General features: G+C 44.2%; 1 protein-coding gene across 1 annotated transcript; it reads left to right on the top strand.

Annotated features, from left to right (window-relative positions):
* Positions 1–4536: 4536 nt before the first annotated feature.
* On the top strand, positions 4537–22488 carry LOC115191724 (dickkopf-related protein 2). The gene is made up of 4 exons (XM_029749579.1): positions 4537–5293; positions 17273–17423; positions 18142–18282; positions 19995–22488. Exons 1-4 carry the CDS (start codon positions 5093–5095, stop codon positions 20243–20245), a joined length of 744 nt encoding a protein of 247 aa, XP_029605439.1. The 5' UTR covers positions 4537–5092; the 3' UTR covers positions 20246–22488.
* The last annotated feature ends 1769 nt before the right edge of the window (positions 22489–24257 follow it).

The raw sequence follows: 24257 nt of genomic DNA, 5'->3' as shown, positions 1-24257 counted from the left end.
GATTACAGATTGGAGACATATTGTTTGTTTAGAACCACAGACTGACAACCAGCTGTGAAAGAGAAAAGGCAGTCTGCTGTAAATTCTGTAAGTCAACACAACGGCCGACAGTCTCTGGGTATACATTATGTATGTACCCTTATGTTGTTGTTTGGAATATATATGGATTTTACTGTATAGCCTGTGACTTCAGCAGACAGATTCAAATGAGGATGGAAAATAATGCTGAGAGAAGTGATTTGTGACTGTTAGTGACCCCCGAGGGAAAGTTTGCATCTGCCTCATTAATTGGCAGATATGACCACCTTGGTCATGGACTGTAAGACCGATTTTTCGCATGTTGCCATGACTCCATTGGGCTGGAGCTGGTCCAGTTATGGTCTGGCATAGAGAGAGAGGGACTCTCTACCTGGTATTGGATTCTTCCTTCAATCTTTGACTTCCAAATCGTAATCAAAAACAACGATGCCTGCCTTCTCTGTTGTCAATTTGTCTCCACATATTGTTTTACAGATGGTTTGAATCTGTTCAATCGATAAATCTCCAGGACTAAATAACTTTTCGTTATGTGAGCGCATAAACATGGCATGATAGTGGTCAAAACTCAATTACCTTATGGTCGCTGGGGTGATGATAGAATCTCAGAACACCAACACTGTTCCAAACATTCCGCCTGGCCAAATAAACAGGCCAAGAAAACAATTACCCTGCTTAGCACCGGCCAACTGCTTTTACACTGCATACTCGTCAATCGGCGCTGCTGTGAAGCACTCCCAAACCTGCTGTTTCCGTCAAATGTTATTAAGACCAATTTTTGGGGGCATGGAATCTTCATTCAATCAATTTTTTTCCTAGGGACTTGCCCATCATTGCGTCAAAGAGGTGCCAGGGCACCAGATCAACCTCACAGCTATCTCCAGAACCTCCAAATAATCTCCAGATAGCCCTTTCCAAAACCTCTAAATAACCTCCAGGTAGCCCTCTCCAAAACCTCTAAATATTCTCCAGATAGCCCTCTCCAAAACATCTAAATAATCTCCAGATAGCCCTCTCCAAAACCTCTATATAACCTCCAGGTAGCCCTCTCCAAAACCTCTAAATAACCTCCAGATAGCCCTCTCCAAAACATCTAAATAACCTCCAGATAGCCCTCTCCAAAACATCTAAATAATCTCCAGAAAGCCCTCTCCAAAACCTCTATATAACCTCCAGGTAGCCCTCTCCAAAACCTCTAAATAACCTCCAGATAGCCCTCTCCAAAACCTCTAAATAACCTACAGATAGCCCTCTCCAAAGCAAAAACAGGTTTTTAGAAATCTTTGAAAATGTATGTAAATAAGGTATTTCTGTTTTATTTGTTATAAGTATCCAGACGCTTTGCTATGATACTTGAAATTGAGCTCAGGGTGCATCCTGTTTCCATTGATCATCCTTGAGATGTTTCTACAACTTGAGTGGAGTCCACCTGTGGTAAATTCAATTGATTGGGCATGATTTGGAAAGGCACACACCTGTCTATATAAGGTCCCACAGTTGACAATGCATGTCAGACCAAAAACCAAGCCATGAGGTCGAAGGAATTGTCCGTAGAGCTCCGAGACAGGATTGTGTCGAGGCCCAGATCTGGGAAAGGGTCCCAAAAAACGTTTGCAGTATTGAAGGTCTCCAAGAACACGGTGGGCTCCATCATTCTTAAATGGAAGAAGTTTGGAACCACCAAGACTCTTCCTAGAGCTGGAAGTTTGCGAAAAGGCACCTTAAGGATGCAGACCATAAGAAAGAAGATTTTCTGGTCTGATGAAACCAAGATTGAAGTCTTTGGCCTGAATGCCAAGCGTCACATCTGGAGGAAACGTGGCACTATTCCTATGGTGAAGCATGGTGGTGGCAGCATCATGCTGTGGGGATGTTTTTCAGCAGCAGGGACTGGGAGACTAGTCAGAATTGATGGAAAGATGAGCGGAGCAAAGTACAGAGAGATCTTTGATGAAAACCTGCTCCAGAGCGCTCAGGACCTCAGACTGAGGGCAAGGTTCACCTTTGAATAGGACAACAACCCTAAGCACACAGCCAAGACAACACAGGAATGGCTTCGGGACAAGTCTCTGAATGTCCTTGAGTGGCCCAGCCAGAGCCTGGACTTGAACCCGATCAATCATTTCTGAAGAGTCCTGAAAATAGCTGTGCAGCAACTCTCCCCATCCAACTTGACAGAGCTTGAGAGGATCTGCAGAGAAGAATGGGAGAAACTCCCCAAATACAGATGAGCCAAGCTTGTAGCTTCATACCCAAGAAGACTCAAGGCTGTAATCGCTACAAAAGTACTGAGTAACAGGTCTGAATACTTATGTAAATGTGATATTTCCGGTTTTGCAAACATTTCTAAAAATCTGTATTGGCTTTGTCATTATGGGGTATTGTGTGCAGATTGATGAGGGGAAAAAACAATTTAATCCATCTTAGAATAAGGCTGTAACGGAACAAAATGTCAAGTGGTCTGAATACTTTTCGAGTGTCATTCATTCATGGTGATGTTTGTGATAGAGGATTTCAATCTTCTCTGGTCTTCCTGGTGCTCTGGGCCACTTGTCTCTCGTCCCCGGGAGCTTTTTAAACTATTTCAATGCAAAAACTTTGCTGGGGCTTTTAAAACAAAAGCCTAGAGAAACTGACAGATTCCAGCTGAGCAGCACTTTGGATTTATGGGATAAATCATATTGGTATTACAGACAGTTGATGTTGTGGAGCTTTGTGTTCTTCACTTGGATGTTTGAGTGTGATTTCATTCAAACCACAAAAATAACATCATAAAATCTACACTGCATGGAGTGTTACTTCAAAGTGCAAAAGTCTACGTTCTGGTTGGTTCCCCTTCCTGTTCTCGATTAAAAGCTGATGGTATTGACGCCTCTTGTCAAACAATGTCTTTTTCTTTTACAACTTCCCTGAGTATAAAGAGAGTAGTGAATAGTGCTGTAACCATCACACCATTCAAGGGCATCAATGTCACTGTTATGATAGGCGTGTACAAAAATGCATTTGTTCATTCAATCAAACTAGAGTACAGGCCCATCACAGGAAGTATTCACTATTGTAATACATCACAGAAGCACAATACATCCGTCCCACTTCCCTGATTGGCTGCTTGCCCAAACAAAAGAGGTTGGCACACTGGTTTGAGGCGTGTGATGGATCACTTTTAAGGTCAGAAGTGTGTGTGTGTGTGTGTGTGTGTGTGTGTGTGTGTGTGTGTGTGTGTGTGTGTGTGTGTGTGTGTGTGTGTGTGTGTGTGTGTGTGTGTGTGTGTGTGTGTGTGTGTGTGTGTGTGTGTGTACTAGAGCATTGCACATACCATAGAGAGTTTGTGGGTGCAGCATGCTGGTTTCGGTAACAGGCTCTTCATCGTTTATGTTGATAAGGCAGCTGTAGTTCTTGATTAACATGCACTGTGGTTTCTGCTGCTGAATCATATGTTCCATTAATTATCTTTAGAGACAGAAAAACATCCAGGTCACTGATAGATATATGAGTGTCTGGTTGATGACGTTTGGCTGATTTCTACAGATTCCCTTATCAGGAATGATAATGAATATTTGGTTTCTGTGCCCGTATTCACAAAGCATCTCAGAGTAGGAGTGCTGATCTAGGATCAGGTCTCCCCTATCAATATAACCCTATTAATTGTCATCTAAAATGCTAAACTGATGCTAGATCAGCACAATGATTCTTCGTTCTACAGATCTCACAATTCTCGATAGCATAATTCTAGATAAGTTTATATTGCCGATGGCCTTCACCTAAAGTAAGTATACATGTATTATTCAATGTGCCTTAGCACTCCAAAATCATATAGGCACCTTACCTTACCAGTTCAAGACTGTTGTGATGTTATCGAACCATCATGAACATAAGTTATTCTGATGCAGGGACCATACACCCAGATATCTAACAAAAGGAGTCTGTATATGTTAGGTATATCACTAACCATATCACTGAGAACATTCCTCGCATCATGAGGGAAGCCTTTCCCATCGGCCAAAACAATGGTTATCTGATTGTCTTATACAAGCTATTTTTGTGAATACCGATTTAAATTGGTGGTGTCAATGAGTCCAAGCCACATCACCCCATATAATCAAGGTGGGAAAGATAAGTTAGTATGTCAACCTGAACCTCATGAACCGTGTCATAGAAGGCTACATTTGTATTGCAACCAGATCCACATACCATAGATAAAAATTCCAATAAAATACCTTATTACAAGTACATAAGCACATTATGACTATAGGCCTATTGGAAATAAATGTGTTTTGTGGTGTTTTTATTTTTTAAATAATAATTAGATACTTGTCCATTACATGAAGGTGTGATGGAGGTTACAGACCAAGAAAAATGTGGACAATCTATCTGAAGTTTTATTCATTCCTCTCTTTCATTTCCTTTGCCCCCAACCGTCTCGTTATAAAAAAGGTCAGCACACACAGTTAAACTATACAGTGTATAATTTTATAGGTTTTTCCCCAACAGGGCTTCTGGTGCAGGCGTCTGGGACCAGTCTGGGACGGGGGCTCGAGACGACAATGCGCAGCGCGCACGTACAGATCGGTTTCAGTCTTTGTCAGTTCTGAATGGGGGCGGAGGAAGTAAACCCATTAGAATCCTATAAAAAGAAAGTATCCGAGATCATAAAATATCAGGCTGCCGCACTAAGCATTCACTTACTGCCAGAGAGACAGACTGGAAGTCGCTTGTCAAGTTTCACCCTGACCTTGTGAGCGTCAGCGTTTTTTTATTCATTGAAGCTCATCATTTTGATTTGATTTTTAGATTGAGCTATTGGTGTTGCCATAAAAGTGGCATTTATGTCGATGGCAATAACCCGTTTCCTTTTCTGATTCGTTGAAAAGAGAACACTTACCGTTATTGACTTTATTTGCAAGCGGTCAACTTAACCACATGGACACAGTGTAACAGAGCGCGCGTTTCTGTGATACCTTTATGCGTAATTGGCTAGGTCCGGGTCGCCCGCTTTATCCTATTCGAATCCATTTTTATTTTTTGGGCAACATTTCTAAACAATTGTTTCCCAAGGATGCTCGTCCTGAGTCGGAATAGATTCTGGTGTGTTTTCGCGCTGCTTGTCGCGGCCTTGAGGATGGGAGAGTCGCAGAGAGCAGAGCGCTCCAAGCCAAACTCCATCAAAGCGGCTCTGTTGGGAGAGCCCACGCCGGCCACGAACCGTTCAGCCACCCTCCAACCCGGGATCACCAAGAAAGGCAACATCCTTGCGCAGGTAATCTCATCGTTCTCTTTTGATTTACACACACATTACTGTAGTTATGATTTGATTGTAACAACTTTTGGCGAGGACATTGGTAATAATAATTTATAATCGTATTGGTATAAGTATTTTAGATGTCTCCGTTTTGCCTTTAAATGGCAGGTTACAACTGTTCCAATGCATGCGTTTTTGCTTTACGCATGCCCCCAAACATTGCGCGTGGTGCCCAACTGCCCATGGAAGTTTTTTGACGAGAACTAAAATAGCGGTATCAGCCCCTGTACCATGAAAACTCCTCTCATGTGTGAATCGTTATTGGAAATTACAGGGATTGGACCCCTCATAAACCTTAATTGCATCTCAGACCTTGACGCCACTGTCGGGTCCAACACGCTTCCAAGGCAAATCATTAACACGATCAGTAGAAATGTGAGAGAAAGTAAGTTAACACCGGGGATTATTTTCTGTCTGGTTCTTAATGTCATTAAACCGCTCCAGACGCTTTCTGGAATTATTAGACGGAACTGTGGGCTGAGTGTGAAGGATACTCTTACCGACCACTTAATATGCACTCCAGGTGTTATCAGTTCCTGCTGTCTCAACACAGTGGGGAATTAGCCTCGCTGTCTGCATAGGCCTAGTGCCTCGGGGTAAAGAGCTACACAGTGGTAGAAAAAGTAACCAATTGTCATACTTGACTAAAAGTCAAGATACCTTAATAGAAAATGACTAAAGTAAAAGTGAAAGTCACCCAGTAAAATACTACTTGAGTAAAAGTCTACAAGTATTTCAATTTAAATATAATTAAGTATCAAAAGTAAATGTAATTGCAAAAATATACTTAATTAAAAGTATAAATCATTTCAAATTCCTTATATTAAGCAAACCAGACGGTGCCACTTAAATGTTTTTAAAGTGTGGATTACAAGGGGCACATTCCAATACCCCAAGATCATTTACAAACGAAGCATATGTGTTTAGTGAGTCCGCCAGATCAGCGGCAATAGGGATGACCAGGGATGTTCTCTTGATAAGTCCGTGAATCGGATCATTTTCCTATCCTGCTAAGTATTCAAAATGTAACGAGAAAAGGTATGGAGTACAAAGTACATTATTTTCTTTAGGAATGTAGTGAAGTAAAAGTTGTCAAAAATATAAATAGTAAAGTACAGATATCCCCAAAAATACTTAAATAGTACTTTAAAGTATTTTTACTTAAGTACTTTATACCACTGGAGCTACGCTATAGTTTGGTTCATTGTAGAAAAGCATTCTACCTAATTAGTTATCCAATTGTTTTATTGAAACTGGATCTCAGGTGCCATACTGTATGTTTAGGTATATAATGTGTTCATACTGTATGTTTAGGTATATAATGTGTTCATACTGTATGTTTAGGTATATAATGTGTTCATACTGCATGTTTAGGTAAATAATGTGTTCAAACTGTATGTTTAGGTATATAATGTGTTCATACTGTATGTTTAGGTATATAATGTGTTCATACTGTGTGTTTAGGTATATAATGTGTTCATACTGCATGTTTAGGTATATAATGTGTTCATACTGTATGTTTAGGTATATAATGTGTTCATACTGTGTGTTTAGGTATATAATGTGTTCAAACTGTGTGTTTAGGTATATAATGTGTTCAAACTGTGTGTTTAGGTATATAATGTGTTCATATTTTGTAGGTGAAGTTAAATAGGCTACACATATAAATAGTTCTCCCTCCCTCCCTCCCTCCCTCCCTCCCTCCCTCCCTCCCTCCCTCCCTCCCTCCCTCTGTACCCCACCTGCTGTCTCGACCTCTGAATGCTCGGCTATGAAAAGTCAACTGACATTTACTCCTGAGGTGCTGACCTGTTGCACTGTCTACAACCACAGTGATTATTATTTGACCCTGCTGGTCACCTTTGAACGTTTGAAAATCTTGAAGAACGACCTGGCCTTAATGGTCATGTACTCTTATAATCTCCACTTGGCACAGACAGATGAGGTGTGGTTTCTACCTAGGTTCCTGCCTTTCTAGGGAGGTTTTCCGAGCCACGGTGCTTCTACATCTGCATTGCTTGCTGTTTGGGGTTTTAGGCTGGGTTTCTGTATAGCACTTTGTGACATCTGCTGATGTAAAAAGGGCTTTATAAATACATTTGATTTGAATTTTGACATATTCTCATGAGACTATTTATGAATGTTTTATGACGTAAATTAATATGAAAGTTGACAAAATTAGTTTAGATGTTTTTTGTTGTTGCTTTGTTATCAAATGTAAAAGGTAACACTGTTTATGTAATTTCTGGAATCTTCTTGAACAGTAGATGGCGCCACATTTCTGTTTTCCCCTGCTACACATTTAAGCCAGCGTTTCACATAAAAAAAAATATAATTTCAACTCAACAGAGAAGAAACAGCTGATTCTCTTTGTCTTTTACAATCAAAGTGTTTATACCAGGGTAACTACTGGTTGGCTACAGTTTAGCTTTGGCTTGGACTAGTGTCTGCTGTAGGCTTATATAGGTCTCCAGAATGTCACTTGGAATGATACCAGTGGATGAAGTGGATATGCCTGTCTGTAGCCTATGTAGGGAGCTCTGTGTGCGTGTGTGTGTGTGTGTGTGTGTGTGTGTGTGTGTGTGTGTGTGTGTGTGTGTGTGTGTGTGTGTGTGTGTGTGTGTGTGTGTGTGTGTGTGTGTGTGTGTGTGAGGACACTGTAGTGTGGGAGCTGCTCCCTACTGCTGAGAGCACTGTTCTGAGATCCTACCACTCAGACAGTGAGGATTAAAGGGAATAGCTTCAGTCTCTTCTGCGTAGTGGGAACCGTTCCAGCCACCAGAGCTGTGCCAGACCTCTGTTTAAAGGTCTGCTTACAACTTTGCCATTGCAATAAACTGGAGTGGTTTGGATAGAATGGACCACTGGGGATGAGTGTGTGTATGTGTGGAGACCACCACCATACTGTTATAAGAGTGAAATGCTACGGCACATTTAGATGGCTAATGGTTTCAATGGGAGGTGGTCTGTCTCCCCGTCTCTCCTGTCTGCTAGAATGGTTTCCAACATTGTAATGTTACAGCCAGCACTCAACAACAGCCAGACATGAATCACGGGCCACAGGCAAACTCTATTGACCTGCTGTGTGACATCTGAAGTGGTTGTTTTTGATGTAAATCAAAGGTAACGAACCTTGAAGTCTTCACTGGCTTTTAATTGGCAACGTGTGGCATCGATTTGTGATGGCTTATAGGAGCTTTTGTTATAGAGTGGATCATACTGAGCAGTCAACCATGCAAATAGTGGGTCATGGTGATTGCTTTGTTTGCGACTAAAGGTCCTCACTAGCTTTTTATGTTAGATGATATACTCATAATGAACAATTTACTCTATAGAGAATGGCCTGACTCTGAAGTGAACCTGCCTTGATTTTTTGATTTGCACCAACACTTATCCGGTGATCAGGGTGCCTGCCGGGCAGAGACATGCGGTGGGTCAGAGACATGCGGCGGGTCAGAGACATGTGGTGGGTCAGAGACATGTGGTGGGTCAGAGCTGTGTGGGTCAGAGACATGCGGTGGGTCAGAGACATGGGGTGGGTCAGAGCTGTGTGGGTCAGAGACATGCGGTGGATCAGAGACATGGTGTGGGTCAGAGCTGTGTGGGTCAGAGACATGCGGTGGGTCAGAGACATGCGGTGGGTCAGAGACATGCGGTGGATCAGAGACATGGGGTGGGTCAGAGCTGTGTGGGTCAGAGACATGCGGTGGGTCAGAGACATGGGGCGGGTCAGAGACATGCGGTGGGTCAGAGACATGCGGTGGGTCAGAGACATGCGGTGGGTCAGAGACATGGGGTGGGTCAGAGCTGTGTGGGTCAGAGACATGCGGTGGGTCAGAGACATGCGGTCGGTCAGAGACATGCGGTGGGTCAGAGACATGCGGTGGGTCAGAGACATGCGGTGGGTTAGAGACATGCGGTGGGTCAGAGACATGCGGTGGGTCAGAGCTGTGTGGGTCAGAGACATGCGGTGGGTCAGAGAAATGGGGCGGGTCAGAGACATGCGGTGGGTCAGAGACATGCGGTGGGTCAGAGACATGCGGTGGGTCAGAGACATGGGGTGGGTCAGAGCTGTGTGGGTCAGAGACATGCGGTGGGTCAGAGACATGCGGTGGGTCAGAGACATGCGGTGGGTCAGAGACATGGGGTGGGTCAGAGACATGGGCCGGGTCAGCGACATGCGGTGGGTCAGAGACATGCGGTGGGTCAGAGACATGCGGTGGGTCAGAGACATGCGGTGGATCAGAGACATGGGCCAGGTCAGAGACATGGGGTGGGTCAGAGACATGCGGTGGGTCAGAGACATGCGGTGGGTCAGAAACATAGGCCGGGTCAGCAACATGGCATGGGTCAGAGACATGGGCCGGGTCAGCGACATGCGGTGGGTCAGAGACATGCGGCGGGTCAGAGACATGCGGCCGGTCAGAGACATGGGCCGGGTCAGAGACATGGGCCGGGTCAGAGACATGCGGTGGGTCAGAGACATGCAGTGGGTCAGAGACATGCGGTGGGTCAGAGACATGCGGTGGGTCAGAGACATGCAGTGGGTCAGAGACATGCGGTGGGTCAGAGACATGGGGTGGGTCAGAGACATGGGCCGGGTCAGAGACATGTGGTGGGTCAGAGACATGCAGTGGGTCAGAGACATGCAGTGGGTCAGAGACATGCAGTGGGTCAGAGACATGTGGTGGGTCAAAGACATGGGCCGGGTCAGAGACATGGGGTGGGTCAGAGACATGGGGTGGGTCAGAGACATGGGGTGGGTCAGAGACATGCGGTGGGTCAGAGACATGCGGTGGATCAGAAACATAGGCCGGGTCAGCAACATGGCATGGGTCAGAGACATGGGCCGGGTCAGCGACATGCGGTGGGTCAGAGACATGCGGCGGGTCAGAGACATGCGGTCGGTCAATCAGAGACATGGGCCGGGTCAGAGACATGGGCCGGGTCAGAGACATGGGCCGGGTCAGAGACATGCAGTGGGTCAGAGACATGCGGTGGGTCAGAGACATGCGGTGGGTCAGAGACATGCGGTGGGTCAGAGACATGGGGTGGGTCAGAGACATGGGGTGGGTCAGAGACATGCAGTGGGTCAGAGACATGCAGTGGGTCAGAGACATGCGGTGGGTCAGAGACATGTGGTGGGTTAGAGCTGTGTGGGTCAGAGACATGCGGTGGGTCAGAGACATGGGCCGGGTCAGAGACATGTGGTGGGTCAGAGACATGCAGTGGGTCAGAGACATGCAGTGGGTCAGAGACATGCGGTGGGTCAGAGACATGCGGTGGGTCAGAGACATGGGCCGGGTCAGAGACATGTGGTGGGTTAGAGCTGCGTGGGGGGCATCAGTGGAAAGCGGTGGTGTGAAACCTCACATTTTATAACCAATCTCTTCTGGCTGAACCTTGGCTTTCTCTACACTGTAGATCTATGAAGACGTTGGCGTAATGTTGAGGTCGTTATAATTCGTGATGAAGCGTTGGCAGAATATTACACCTTCCTTCACAGAGGGAGTGGATCAGGACATGAGTGATCGTCCGCCTATAACACTTCTAAACTTCACAGTTTGAGAGACTATCGTCGTAATTCCCCATCACATCCATTTCGTCACTTTCCCACATTTCTCCCTCAGATTCCTCCAACAGCAGACCTCCTCAAAAGAAGGGTGTTCATTTTTTATACAGCATTATTCAGGCTGTTGAAATGTATTCCTTCAGGGCCTCCAATTCTCCGACATGAAAGGATATGCGAAAGATTGCAACATAAGCTCTCAATAAATCACCCCCACTGGCTCACTTTCAAAAGTCACAAATTAGAGACGGGGAGTCGGGGAGTCGGGGAGTCGGGGAGGGGAGCACGGTGGCCACCCAGAGAAGCCTGCAGGAAACCCGGGTGTAATTTGGTGTTTAAATGGTCAGATTAGTAAATTTGGGCTCTATCCAACATGTCAAAGCTATTGGTGGATCTATATAGGAAGTACCATGACAGCCTAATGTGTTTTTGTTTCCCTCGGCTGTTGATAAAGTTTTGCACTGACTTTGCCGCTCTCCGCTCTCGCTGACTATAAATGTCACATGAATCACTTTGCGCTCCAACCTCAAGGTCAGGTTGTGACTGTCCCAAGTGATTCAATCATTACAATTAAGACAAGATGCATGGGTGTGTGGCTCCGTCCCCTATCCCCCATCACATTCAATTGACTTGAGTGAAACCAAACCGAAGTAACGCAAAGTAAAAGGCCCACTTGACTGGGAGATGTTCAGACCCGATGCTCCTGGGTGGCCACTGGTTCCCAGTAAGTTAGATAACCAGTACAGATGGATGGTATGGGCAGGGAACGTTCACCACCCTAACCTCTGAACCCACAAGGGGAAGTGGAGGCATGCGTACAGTAACAGTGGTTGGCTGTTCCTACCAGCGCCTGGACATCCATATAGTTTTAAGTAGTCTTAAAACGGTGTTTAATTCAACACAGAGATTATTTTAACAAGCCAGGACCGAATCGCTTAGGCTCCCCCTGTAAAAGTTGAGCGCTAGGTCCCCTCTCTTCCCCCCTCTCGCCCCGCCAGCACCCCGCCCTACCCCCTCCAGGGTTAAGTAACTGTTTAGTGATCTTAACGATCTGAGAGGGAGAAACAAAGCAGGCCGAGGTGTGAGTGCTTGTTAGCGCTAGGCTAGCCGCCGTCAAGGCTCCGTCTCCTCCGTCTCAGGGGTCCGGCGGGTCTCCTGGCTGTCTCTCAGCCCTCCAGTCAGGGGGGCCCAGCAGGTCTCCTGGCTGTCTCTCACCCCTCCAGTCAGCAGGCCCTGGGGGGCGAGTGTGGGCCCCAGATGGGCCATAATGGATATCAGGGGCCCTAGCAGGCCAGCAGAGTATCCTGAGGGGAATTCATTTCACTTCCCTCTGTACTTAGACCTGTTAATGAGAGTCAGGAGACACAGAGCCCTTCTCTATCCACAGGCTAACACCTCACTGAGCTACACCCAGCTCTGACTGGGGTTTCCGGCTCAGTCATGTGCCCTTCTTTTGATCGCTGCTGTTGGGCCAATATGGTTCTGAGTGTATTTAACGAGTTAGGACATTGAGGTTTCTGCATTCTGATACGTTTCCATGACACCTCAACGCTCTACGCTGAGTGTACAAAACATTAAGAACACCTGCTCTTTTCATGACCAGGTGAATCCAGGTGGAAGCTTTGATCCCTTATTGATGTCACCTGTTAAATCTACTTCAATCAGTGTAGAAGAAGGGGAGGAGACAGGTTAAATAAGGATTTTTAAGCATTGAGACTATTGAGACATGGATTGTGAATGTGTGGCGTTCAGAGGGTGAATGGGCAGACAAAAGATTGAAGTGCCTTTGAACGGGGCATGGTACAGTAGTAGGTACCAGGCGCACCGGTTTCAGTCAAAAACGGCGACGCTGCTGGGTTTTTAATGTACAACAGTTTCCGGTGTGTGTCAAGAATGGTCCACCACCCAAAGGACATCCAGCCAACTTGACACAACTTTGGGAAGCATTGGAGTCAACATGGACCAGCATCCCTGTGGAACGCTTTTCGACAACTTGTAGAGTCCATGCCCCGACTAACTGAGGCTGTTCTGAGGGCAAAAGGTGTTCCTAATGTTTTGTATACTCAGTATACGGCAGCCATGTTAGCTCTCCATTAACATTACATGGGGAATATTTAAAAACATTTATGTAACTGAATTAGAACAATATACAAAATGTTCCAAGTTGACCCAACTCTCTAAATTCAGCACATGACTCTGGTGTAGCCTATATGGAGACTCTGTCACCAGAGTCACAGACCGATACAATTCAGGATTTAACCCTTCAAAGACCTGTGTTTTGAGTGATGAAAGAGCCAAAGTTGTATTCTTAAGGTTCTTATGACGCGTACGTGTTTTATGCTGTCCCTTTGTTATCTGATACTGTGAGACCGTCTCTCCTTAGAGGGCAGAGGACGTTTGTTTACTTGGTGACATAGTTTATTAGACTCAGTGAGGCTCGGTGCTGCTGACCGTGATTACCAATCACAGTTTCAGGTTTCCATGCTTGATTATCCAAGGTCAAGTTCAATTGCCCTCCAAGTTCTCTTAACTGTGTGTGTGTGTGTGTGTGTGTGTGTGTGTGTGTGTGTATTACTTACGCCATACTTTTAATCTTCTTAAGTGAATAGTGTGCAGAGCTCGCCTTTCTAACCAGACTTTTGATGTTTGAACGGTTTGAATATACATTTTGACAGTTGGCTAAATGACAGAATCTTACGTGTCACTGTTGCCCTGAAGTACAGTAGCTGCCTCATCTGCCGTGACTAGACTTGAGGTAAATAACACTCCACTAACTTTGTGTTGTGGTGTAAAGAACATGTGTTACACTCCTATCATATTATCATATCAGTCCTTAGGAATGACTGATGCTGGATAAATACGGGCAAATACAGAGTAAGGGACAGGTTCAAAGACTCATGTATCCTGGAGTAAAACTGGTGTATGCTGGAGATTGCTCCCTCCCTCCCTCCCTCCCTTTACCTTCAAAGCCCAGGCCACTTATAACACCACGAGAGCAGCACGAGACAGGACTGGGGAGCCAGGGGCCTTCCCTCATCACTCCGCGTCTGTCTCCCTCTTTATGGTGTAGCCTGCATGCCCAGAGAGGTACACAGCCCACTTCCTCTAACAGGGATAGCCTCTTGCTTTCATGTGATATGGTGCGTCTAGGGAAAATAGGGGACTGGGAGTGGCGGCGGCAAAAAAAAGTGGTCAATAAAGTCAGCTAGTGGAGTCGTGATCAAATGAGACGCATCCAAACGAAACCGCCGCCTCCCCTCAGAGGACCGTGGCGTCAATGAGGTGTTTTGAAATATGGCAAGATAAAGTGAGATTATCGGTCATTGGATTTCAAAGGGCTCCTGTGAAATGATGGAGGCTTGATGGAAGAGGTGAGGGAGGAAGGGGAGGGCCTTCCTACAGCAGAGTACAGTACAGCTCCACTGTAATCAATCCTAGACTGCTTAGCCAGGAACCACCTGCTAAAAATCTGAGAGACTGTATAGGGTACTGTAGGGCCAAGATATTTATCTTCACATTTCAAGATTAAAGGCTATTTTTCAACATCAGAACATAGCTACACACTTTCATGTGGTGTTGATCTCATTGGTCAATGCTTCAGAGCATTGTGAGGTTAACCAAGTCGTATTTCTTCTTCTCTTAGGGCTAGTTAATTGTTCATGGGCAGCGGAGTTGCCAACGACCGGATACAACCTAGCTTCCTTTTCCGCTGAAGACCGGATGTGGGAACTCCGCTCAGGCGTTTTCCTTTCATGCCTGCTACATTAGGTTATGGGCAGCCACAGGCCTAAATTGATACCACTGAACTTGAGAACATGAACATGATCTGAAACTCTTGGCTATGACGATGTCATTGTGGACATAGGCTAGCATGTAAAATACCCTGTTAGCTCTACATTACATTCACCTCGCTTCACTGCAGGAGAAATTAGGCACAAGCCCAGTTCAGAAACACGTCAACCTTTTATGGTTGGAAGGACTTGCTTTTCCAAGACTTATCAAGACATTTCCAATTATTATTATTATTATTGCTTAATGGTTTCACTTCCAAGAACGCATTATTGCTTAATGGTTATTAATCAATAATACCTTCTTGGAAATGTCTTGATAAGTCTTGGAAAAGCAAGTCCTTCCAAACGTAAAAGCTTGACCTGAGCTTCAATAACAGCTGTGGCACCATTTAGGATATCACCGTGCTGCAACTTATTCTGTTTCCTGTTTCCTCTTATTGTCATTGTATTACTGGACGTTTATTCGTTTCTCCATGTGTTTTCAATGTGACAAACTGGACGTTGCTCACACAAGGTCCAAATACCTCTTAGCCTGTTCAGTTTATTTAAGCACATGGATTTTAAATAACATCTGATCTGAAGATATTGAGATATTCGGGTTTTTGAGAGCCCGCTCGAACATGTGGTGTACATTTTGATTTAGCAACAAGGCCTGTTATGGTGACGTAACCCTTCTGAATCCTAATCCACGTTATTATTGTGACTGTAATGTGACTGTAATGATTTTCTGTTCTAGTATTCACATGTTTATTATTCAATGCTTTGCAATGGCGGTCAGTTCTTATGCAGATCTGTCAGTACAGCACCAGCCCGATGTAGGGCAGCCCAAACATGTTGCTATTACGTCAATCTAACATTGGACGGAGAAAACCTAAATAGGCTGTTCGTGGCGATGTCTGTTGTCATTGTTGTGCATTTTTGGGGTTGGTATTGTGTAGCTTATACAAAGTGGACACTAATGCATGTTGACGGGTGCCTGGTGGCTGGTGGCATGTTGCCTGGTGGCTGGTGGCTGGTGCCTGGTGGCTGATGTTGGAGTGGCCAGACCTCAGCAAAAGACTGAAACAGCCTCATCGATCGACTCTGGACTTTGTCCAAGGAGGAGTTGCTTGTGTACAGTACAGTGTCCCCTCTCACTCGACATGTTCAAAACCCTCTCACAACACTATATAATCTGACAATTATATTATTTCATTTGTACTCGTTTGCCCTCATACTCGTGCGACGCTGGGGGCTACCAGACGTTACGCCATGTGTAAAAAAAAAGGTTCAATCCCGTGGTTGTGTGTATTGCTGTAAGCACTTGTTGTGGAAAAAGTGAGCTTTCGTTATGGCTGCCGTGTGGACTGTGGTTGAATGGTTGCTATGTTTATGGTCACACCACGGTTCTACCTCGGTCATCTCGGTTCACCTAAATCAATGTGTTCGGCAGACCCGGTTGGTGGCTGAGGACTGAAGGAAATCACATTGAATTGTTATCACGTTGCCATCGCTTCACCAGACTACAGCCTATGTCTCAGGCACTGTCTGAAATGGCATCCCGTTTGCCGAAATAGTAGACTTTTGACCAGGTGCCATTTCAGATGTACCCTCAGGGATCTTAGAGAATCAATCTGGGGAATTATGAGATGGAAAAGTAAGAAAAGAACCACGGATGCCAAATACTTGCTTTTCAAATCCCCAGGTACCCAATTAGAAAAACGGTTGGTCGCAAAACGGACTAACTCCATAGCCAAGTGGTGCTATTATCCAATGACTGCTTCATTGAACTATTTAGGCTTCTGAAAGCCATCTCGATATAGAGTGAACCTTGACTTGTGTTTTTCTTGGGCGGGGATACGGTAATGGCTCCATTGTTTGGAATATCTGAAGATATTCCTGGCCGTAGGTTGGCACGTAGAAGCTGAGTGAGAGGCAGCGAGAGGCAGCTGTCCCCCCTCTCTCTCTCTCTAGTCTACGGACTGTTTTCCACCGTTGGAAAAAGGTCTGGTTCTTCAGAAGGAATTCCTACAGAACACACTCTGCTAATCTGCTTACTGTCTTGAGCAATTTCTGTTGGACTTTTTAAAGCCGTCACATAAAAATGCCACGGGAGACAGGGAAATTAGTGACGGTTAGAACGAGTGGAGTCTAGGAGTGGGGTTTATATGACTGTAAGTGGAACCAAAAGCGTTTTCCGTCATGTCTGGTAACCATTACCGACAAAACATTATGTTTTTTATGATGCAATTATAAAAAACGGCAACGTTATGGGTGACAGGTTTGTTGCTAGTCAGCCTGAGTTGAACCGCAGTGTCGCTGTTCCCTAACTAATGACTGTACCTTAGTCCAATACCTAGTGACCTCGTCCAGAGGTTTCAGACCTCTTGGCATAACCGCTAAGATGTTTGACTAACAGCCACATGCAGGGAGCAGGGTTCGAGTCCCGGTCGGGGCTACCACCCTAATAAACCCCAATATTATGAGTTGATTTATTATTTTTAGGTTCCCAGCCCATGTGGGCTAACAAGACACTAATTGATACATACATGTGATCATTATCCATGATTCTGAATGTGTTTGTTTTGACATCTACAGGTGTACCCATGCAGCAGCGATAAGGAGTGCACTGTAGGAAGCTACTGCCACAGCCCTCAGCAAGCACCCTCCCGCTGTCTCACCTGCCGACGGAGGAAGAAGCGTTGCCATAGAGATGCCATGTGCTGCCCCAGCAACCGCTGCAGCAACTGTACGTTGTCTTGACTGACCTCTCTTACTTCTTAAGTCAGCATTTCTGAAGTCGGTGTGAAGTGAAAACTTGTCATCACACCATGCTTCTGTCATATTACAAGAACATTCCTAATAGACATACTGGATGGGTGTCATGCAACAGAGAGGGATATCTATCTAGTACAGAGGAAATTTAAATGGGGCGGCAGGTAGCCTAGTGGTTAGAGCGTTGGGCCAGTAACCCGAAAGGTTGCTAGATCAAATCCCAGAGCTGACAAAGTAAAAATCTGTTGTTCTGCCCCTGAACAAGGCAGTGTTCCTAGGCCGTCATTGAAAATAAGAATTTGTTTTTAACTGACTTGCCTAGTTAAATAAAGGTTAAGTAAAAAATGAGGGAGCAATTACATTTAAACCAGATTGAACACATGCTTTCTACCCATAGGTCAGCACTGGATTCTCTGCTCTGTGTTCTCTGAGAGATGAACTGCAATAGACATGAATGATAACCACATGTACTAGTCACGGGGTAGCTGTAATGGCAATATGAGCTCTAATAACACAAGTTAAACAACTGTCATTGACCAACCTCAACAGAAATTCATATAGAAGACGGAATATGACGCTGTATCTATCAAACCCTGGCTTGTCTTTAGCTGTAACGAAATCAATCAATCATGACTATGTGGTGGTTGAGCTCACCTCTAACTTCTCTCTCTCCGCTGGCCGTATCCATGTAGACGTCTGTGTCCCTATCTCGGAGAGCATCCTCTCACCTCACATCTCAGCCTTGGACGACCACAACAAGCTCTCCACCAAGGACAGCACTGTCGACTGGAAGAAGAGTGGGAAAGCAGCGCAAGCCAAACACTCTATTAAAGGTAGCCATTTCACCTACTTGTTATACAGCTGTAAACAGACCAGGGTTTAAATAGTATTTAAAATCTGCATAAAATGCTTTGAGTGTTCGATTGAGATTGCCTGGAGAGATGGGTGGGGTTTGTACTTCTGGAACTACTCCATTGGTTCCATTGTACCAGGCACGCTTAGTCAAGCACAGCTATAGTATTTGAAAGATCTTCGATACCAGTTGAACCCAGGTCTGAAGACTGCCTCTCGGCCTGGCCTGGGAGAAGATATAGAGTCATATGAAGGGATCTCTGTTTCCTTTTCCGATTTCGCAATCGCAATATCTCTCGCTGATCCTGGTCCACGGCGCTGAATCTCTGTTGTCCCTGTTCTCTGTTACTTGTCTGTAGTCACACGAAGTTAAAGAGACGCCAGTCCGCAAACGACCGCTATAATTACCCGCTAGCTCGTATATCAGCTGCGAACCTCAGAGACCACGGCTCAGCATGGGGGCCTGGCTGAGAGAAACCAAACCACAGTGGCCCCTTGCTGTTCCCCACGGCACCTACATAAACCAGGCATACAAACACTCTCGCTGACAGCACCACGCTGTCTCATATACATTTGTGAAACCACAGAATGTAGAGTTGGCGAGGTTCGTAGGGGTATTAATAACTGGAGTTATTATTGAGTCCCCTTTTGGCATTCGTTTTAGCCTGACTCAACAAGTGAATAGGCCTACACTTCGTATAAGCAGTGTTGTTGTCAATAAAGTTCTACCTCTAATGAGACACCTTAATGGCGGTGCAATAAATGCCCTCTGGAGAAATGAATAGCCGCAATGCTAAAATGCCAGTATAAAAAGGGTGCGGTGTTTGAGGTCATTTTGAATAAACGCTAGGCCTATTCACTTTTTCATTTGCGTCTGACTCTCATCTTGCTCGCCTCTGCAACTCAATTGCAGTGACTTTGGAGGGAGAGTCGAGAGATCAACACAACATATTAAACATTCCATTCAGGCAGAGCACTGAGTGGGAACTTCATGTTGTTGATTGGAACTTCATTTCGAAACAAACCCCTTACAAGAAACTGAGGTTTTGCCAGAGTTACAGGACGGCTGGTGTGTGTCGAGAAAGCTCCTCTGGCACAGGGGAAACTGGGTTGTTTCACAGAAAACTTGCGTGACTAAATAACATGGATCATAAATATTTGTCGTACTAATTACATCCTTTGAAAGACTATATAAACCTGTAATATAAACCTCCTGCCAAGAATATCAAGTTCTACCTGAAATAGGTTAATTTAGTTGATAAATCTAAGGACATTTCACTAATTTCCACTAATATAATAGCCCTGTAATGTAATTTGAATTGAGATGAAAAGAAAGCTTAAGGTATGTTTGAGCTCTTTCCCATGGAAATCAAAACAAAGATAATGGGCATTTCCTGTGGCTTAGTAGTTGGGGGATTTTCCCTGTAGAGTGTACTGTACATTTCACATGTAAGAGCATGATTACTCTCTACAAATTGATGAATGGCCATGAATTGTCCATACTCTAAATAAGGAATGGTAATAGAGTCCACAGTAGATGATATAGTATTCTATACTAGTACATGCAGTAAAGGATCAGAGTATATCAATACATGCTGAAAAGTAAAAAAAGGTCTATGTTTTGCATGTGCACCCTACATCTTCCCTCATAGTAGTCCATGTTAAGACTCCTTTCTCTCCATCCCTTGACCAGGACACGAGGGCGACCCGTGCCTGCGCTCGTCGGACTGCTCCGTGGGCTACTGCTGCGCTCGCCACTTCTGGACCAAGATCTGCAAGCCGGTGCTGCGGCAGGGCGAGGTGTGCACCAAGCAGAGGAAGAAGGGCTCCCACGGCCTGGAGATCTTCCAGCGCTGCGACTGTGCCAAGGGCCTCTCCTGCAAGGTCTGGAAGGACGCCACCTCCTCCTCCAAGTCCAGGCTTCACATGTGCCAGAGGATCTGAAGGGTGAGGCAGGGCTGTCCGCCGAGGCCTTTCTCTTTTGTCTTCCTCCGACCTGCTTTCGGGGGAGGAGAACCAGGAGATGACATGAGATGAGAGACTGGGAAAGAGAGATTAAGAGAGTGAATGGAAGATGCTAAGGGCTGGTTGATACCCAGCAAACTAAAGCAAAGAAGAAGGTTCTTCTGAGAACATTTGGCACCGTTCCATGTATGATCCTTCCTGTTTGGTTGTGTTCCAGCTCAGAACATTCCCACAAAGTTCTGAGAATGTGGCATTCATCATTAAGTTGTTCAGCGGGTTCTCGAGGACTTTATGCAAAATAACTTCTTTATGTCGAAGGCTCTTCACAAAGTTGGATGTGGTTTATGTACAAGTTCCTTAAAATGTTGCATATATTTTCACATCATGAAAAGAAAAGACATATCTTTATTACAGCCATCATTAACCAATGGCATAGAAACATCATCCTCTTCCTGTCTCTCCTTATGAAGGCACGACTGCTGTGATGCACCCTTTGTTTACTAGTTCTGCTTGTTTTTGGCACATATTTCACATATGATATTTTCACACTAAGGGAATGACAGAACCCCAGATAACCGATACAAGCTCTACTGTAATCTCACTATTCTGATTCTGTTTGTAACGTTCACTCCAATAGTGTAACCAATGTGGGAATCTCCAAACGAATAGTTGCCTACAATAACAATGACTCTCAAACCAACATGTAGGCTCCACCATGCTAGTAAAGAACAAAAAGCATATATGTTTTGTATAGATTATGAACATAGATATACAGGTTACTGTCAAAATAACGGAAACACCAACATAAAGTGTTTCAATAGGCCGTTGAGCAACCACGATCCAGAACAGCTTCAGTGCACCTCGGCATAGATTTTACAAGTGTCTGGAACTCTATTGGAGGGATGTGAGATGAGTCTTCCAGAAGAAATTCCATCATTTGGTGTTTTGTTGATGGTGGTGGAAAATGCTGTCTCAGGCACCGCTCCAGAATCTCGCACAAGTGTTCATTTGGGTTGAGAACTCGCCTGGATTTGTCTCAGTTGAGTCTAAGTGTAGACGTATGCCATAGTAAGGCTATTAAGAGCCTGGAATCCAAACATTTTTAGTTCTCTATATTTTGATAGAATCCAGGCTAGAATCCAAACATATTCAGTTTGATTGCAGGCTAGAATCCAAAGAGATTCAGTTTGATTGGTTCAACCACAGGACTGGAGGGTCAGTGGTGTAGAACTGATACCAGACCCCAAAGTGCCTCTAGTCCTCAAATGACATCCATATGACTGGAGCTGAGACCACAACCAGGAATTCAATCAGGACATATTGAACACATGGTTTTATCTGTTACTACTACTTACAATTCCTGAAAATATTACCGTAATTGCAAATATGCCCAATAACCTTTTGGTCTTTCCCCCACATTTGCAATCTGTATTCAATTGATAATTTCACTATACAATACCTATGAAATGTGACCTGCACCTTCTAGAATGTTTTAATCTTTTTTATTTCTCATGAGTCTGGGAAAATGCTTACTTTTTACACGTCTTACTGGATGTACAGTGTACCTACCTGCTCATTGTTTTTCAATATTAGATGATTTTCAATGTTAAACTTAACCAGTTGTTCACAGTACATAGTCAATGCAATAATATGTACCTCCATTTTGTTTTACGTTTGTTTTCCAGGCACCATTTCCAACAGTTTTCTAACTTCAATAAGCTCTTATATTGTATATAATGTGGAAACGATTGAAATTGTATTTAAGAATCAATGTATATCATGTACAGATAATAATAAACATTAGAAAGATATTAAGGTACCAACAAAAATGACTGGGTGAGATGATTAAAAGGGGACATTGCAGCAAGTCTGTCGCGTAGGCACTGGTGGCCCTGGGTGGGCTTGGGCCCAATCAGATTGTGCGGTGTTTATAGGCTCTCTACTTGTCAGTGTTCCAAACGGGACATTATTGGTATTTTTACCTAAACATGCAAACACCATCAGATAGATTTCATAGCAAGCTGGAATGACGTTCATATGAACTGGAATGACATTCACTTTCATGGGATGGGTGGCCAAAAATAACTAACTGAAAGCCACACACCCAATAAGCCACGAATATGATCGCATTGAGGCAAATGTCACTGTCCTACTGTTTTCAGCAGATATTTTCTGTGCATTTACAGTGATGGATGAATAAATAAAGAATGTATTTTGTATTACAAACGACTTGTTACTTTACTATTATCAATAGTTGATACCAGAACACTCTGAACACAGTTTAGTAGGCCTACAAAAAAGGTGCTATCTAGAACCTAAAAGGGTTCTTTGGCTGCCCCCATATGAGAACCCTTTGAAGAACCCTTTTTGGTTTCAGGTAGAATGCTTTTGGTTCCAGGTAGAACTCTTTTGGGTTCAATGTAGAACCCTTTCCACAGAGGGTTCTACATGGAACCCAAAATGGTTTTACCTGGAACCAAAAAGGGTTCTCCTATGGGGACAGCCGAATAACAATTTTTTAACCCTTTTTTCTAAGAGTGTATAGGCTACTGCAGTTTCCCAAACCTCCATCTTGTTCCTTATTTGATACAATACAAGCACACCTGATTCAAATATCCAACTAATCACCAAGCCCTTCATTAGTGGTCCGCTGTAGCTCATTTGGTAGAGCATGGCACTTGCAATAGTGGGTTTGATTCCCAGGACCACCCATACATGTAAAATACAATATATGCAAACATGACTGTAAGTTGCTTTGGATAAAAACTGCCTGCTTATGGCGTATATTATTATTAGTTCAGCTTATCACCAGGCTCTTCATTAGTTGAACTGGCTGGGTGTAATGGAGGAGAGGTTTGGGAAACAGTTTGCTACAGTTTACTCCGGTCATTTCAGTAGATGTTCATATCTTCAGAGTCCAACAATAAAGAACTAGATGGACTAGGTAAGAGGACACTGTCTTCCGGCCACTGACAATTCTCCACTCATGCTTACGAGACAGTGGAAACCTTCGTATGGGTCTCTCATTGGACAAGGCACAAGCTGTGGCGGCCAAAGACAAGACAATTTTCTTGAAATATTGGCTAAATGAAATTGCATGTTTGTGAGACTGAAAATAAGAGGCAATTTGCCTCTAGTTTCCTTTCTACAGTTAATAGTCAACGATTTATCATAATCAATTGTCTAATGCAGAATATAAAGCCATGCTGAGTTATTGTGTGTTTGGCACGCAAGGAGTAATGCTACGTTCATGTGTTTGTCGGTAACAGGAAACTCTGAAAAGTCCAGCTGAGAAATTGGTGAAACAGCTATGAGTTATGATGCATCTGGCACGTTATCAAGGAAGTGAATGCACAAATACTAACTTCATCTCTCATTTGAAGACTATAAATATGACAAAACACCAACAAGTCAAGTAGGCCTTCCATTTTTCACTCATTTGCAACAACCATGAAGCTGTGGCCTAAATGTGCTCATTGAGAGCGGCATGATTGGCATTGTCGACTGTCAAATCTTAGGTTTGTCTTTGAAATGAACCAAAACAAACAAACAAAGAACTCTTTCAGTAGGATCATTACTCTTACTCCCTACTTCACAAGGCCTGGAAGGCTGGAACCAACCAAATAATCCCTCATTGCTTTACTCAAAGCCCCTCCAAAGATCACTCTAAAAACCATAAAGTTTGTTCTCAATGGTTGTACATGACTTTATTGAGTCCTGTTTTGTCTGCAGCCAAATCATTGAGATTTATCGTCCACATTCAGATTTTTTTCCATCAAAAGTCTGGGATTGCACAGTCGCATTGAGCAGTCAAAGACCAACATTTGCATTGATAGGGTACAGTGGGCTTATATTCTTGGAGATGTTTCTACTTTTTTAACATGATACACACTGTGTAGAATATTAATTGAATGTATACTGTAAAGTAGCTATACAGTAGCCTCCTAATTTTATCACTTATTTTCTGTGGCATTCCACGCTCGGAAATCGT

This window comes from Salmo trutta, chromosome 4 (assembly GCF_901001165.1).
Source record: "Salmo trutta chromosome 4, fSalTru1.1, whole genome shotgun sequence".
In the NCBI taxonomy this organism is placed as follows: Eukaryota; Metazoa; Chordata; class Actinopteri; order Salmoniformes; family Salmonidae; genus Salmo; species Salmo trutta.
Note: the sequence above shows the minus strand (reverse complement) of the source record. Positions and strands in the feature narration are given on the sequence as shown.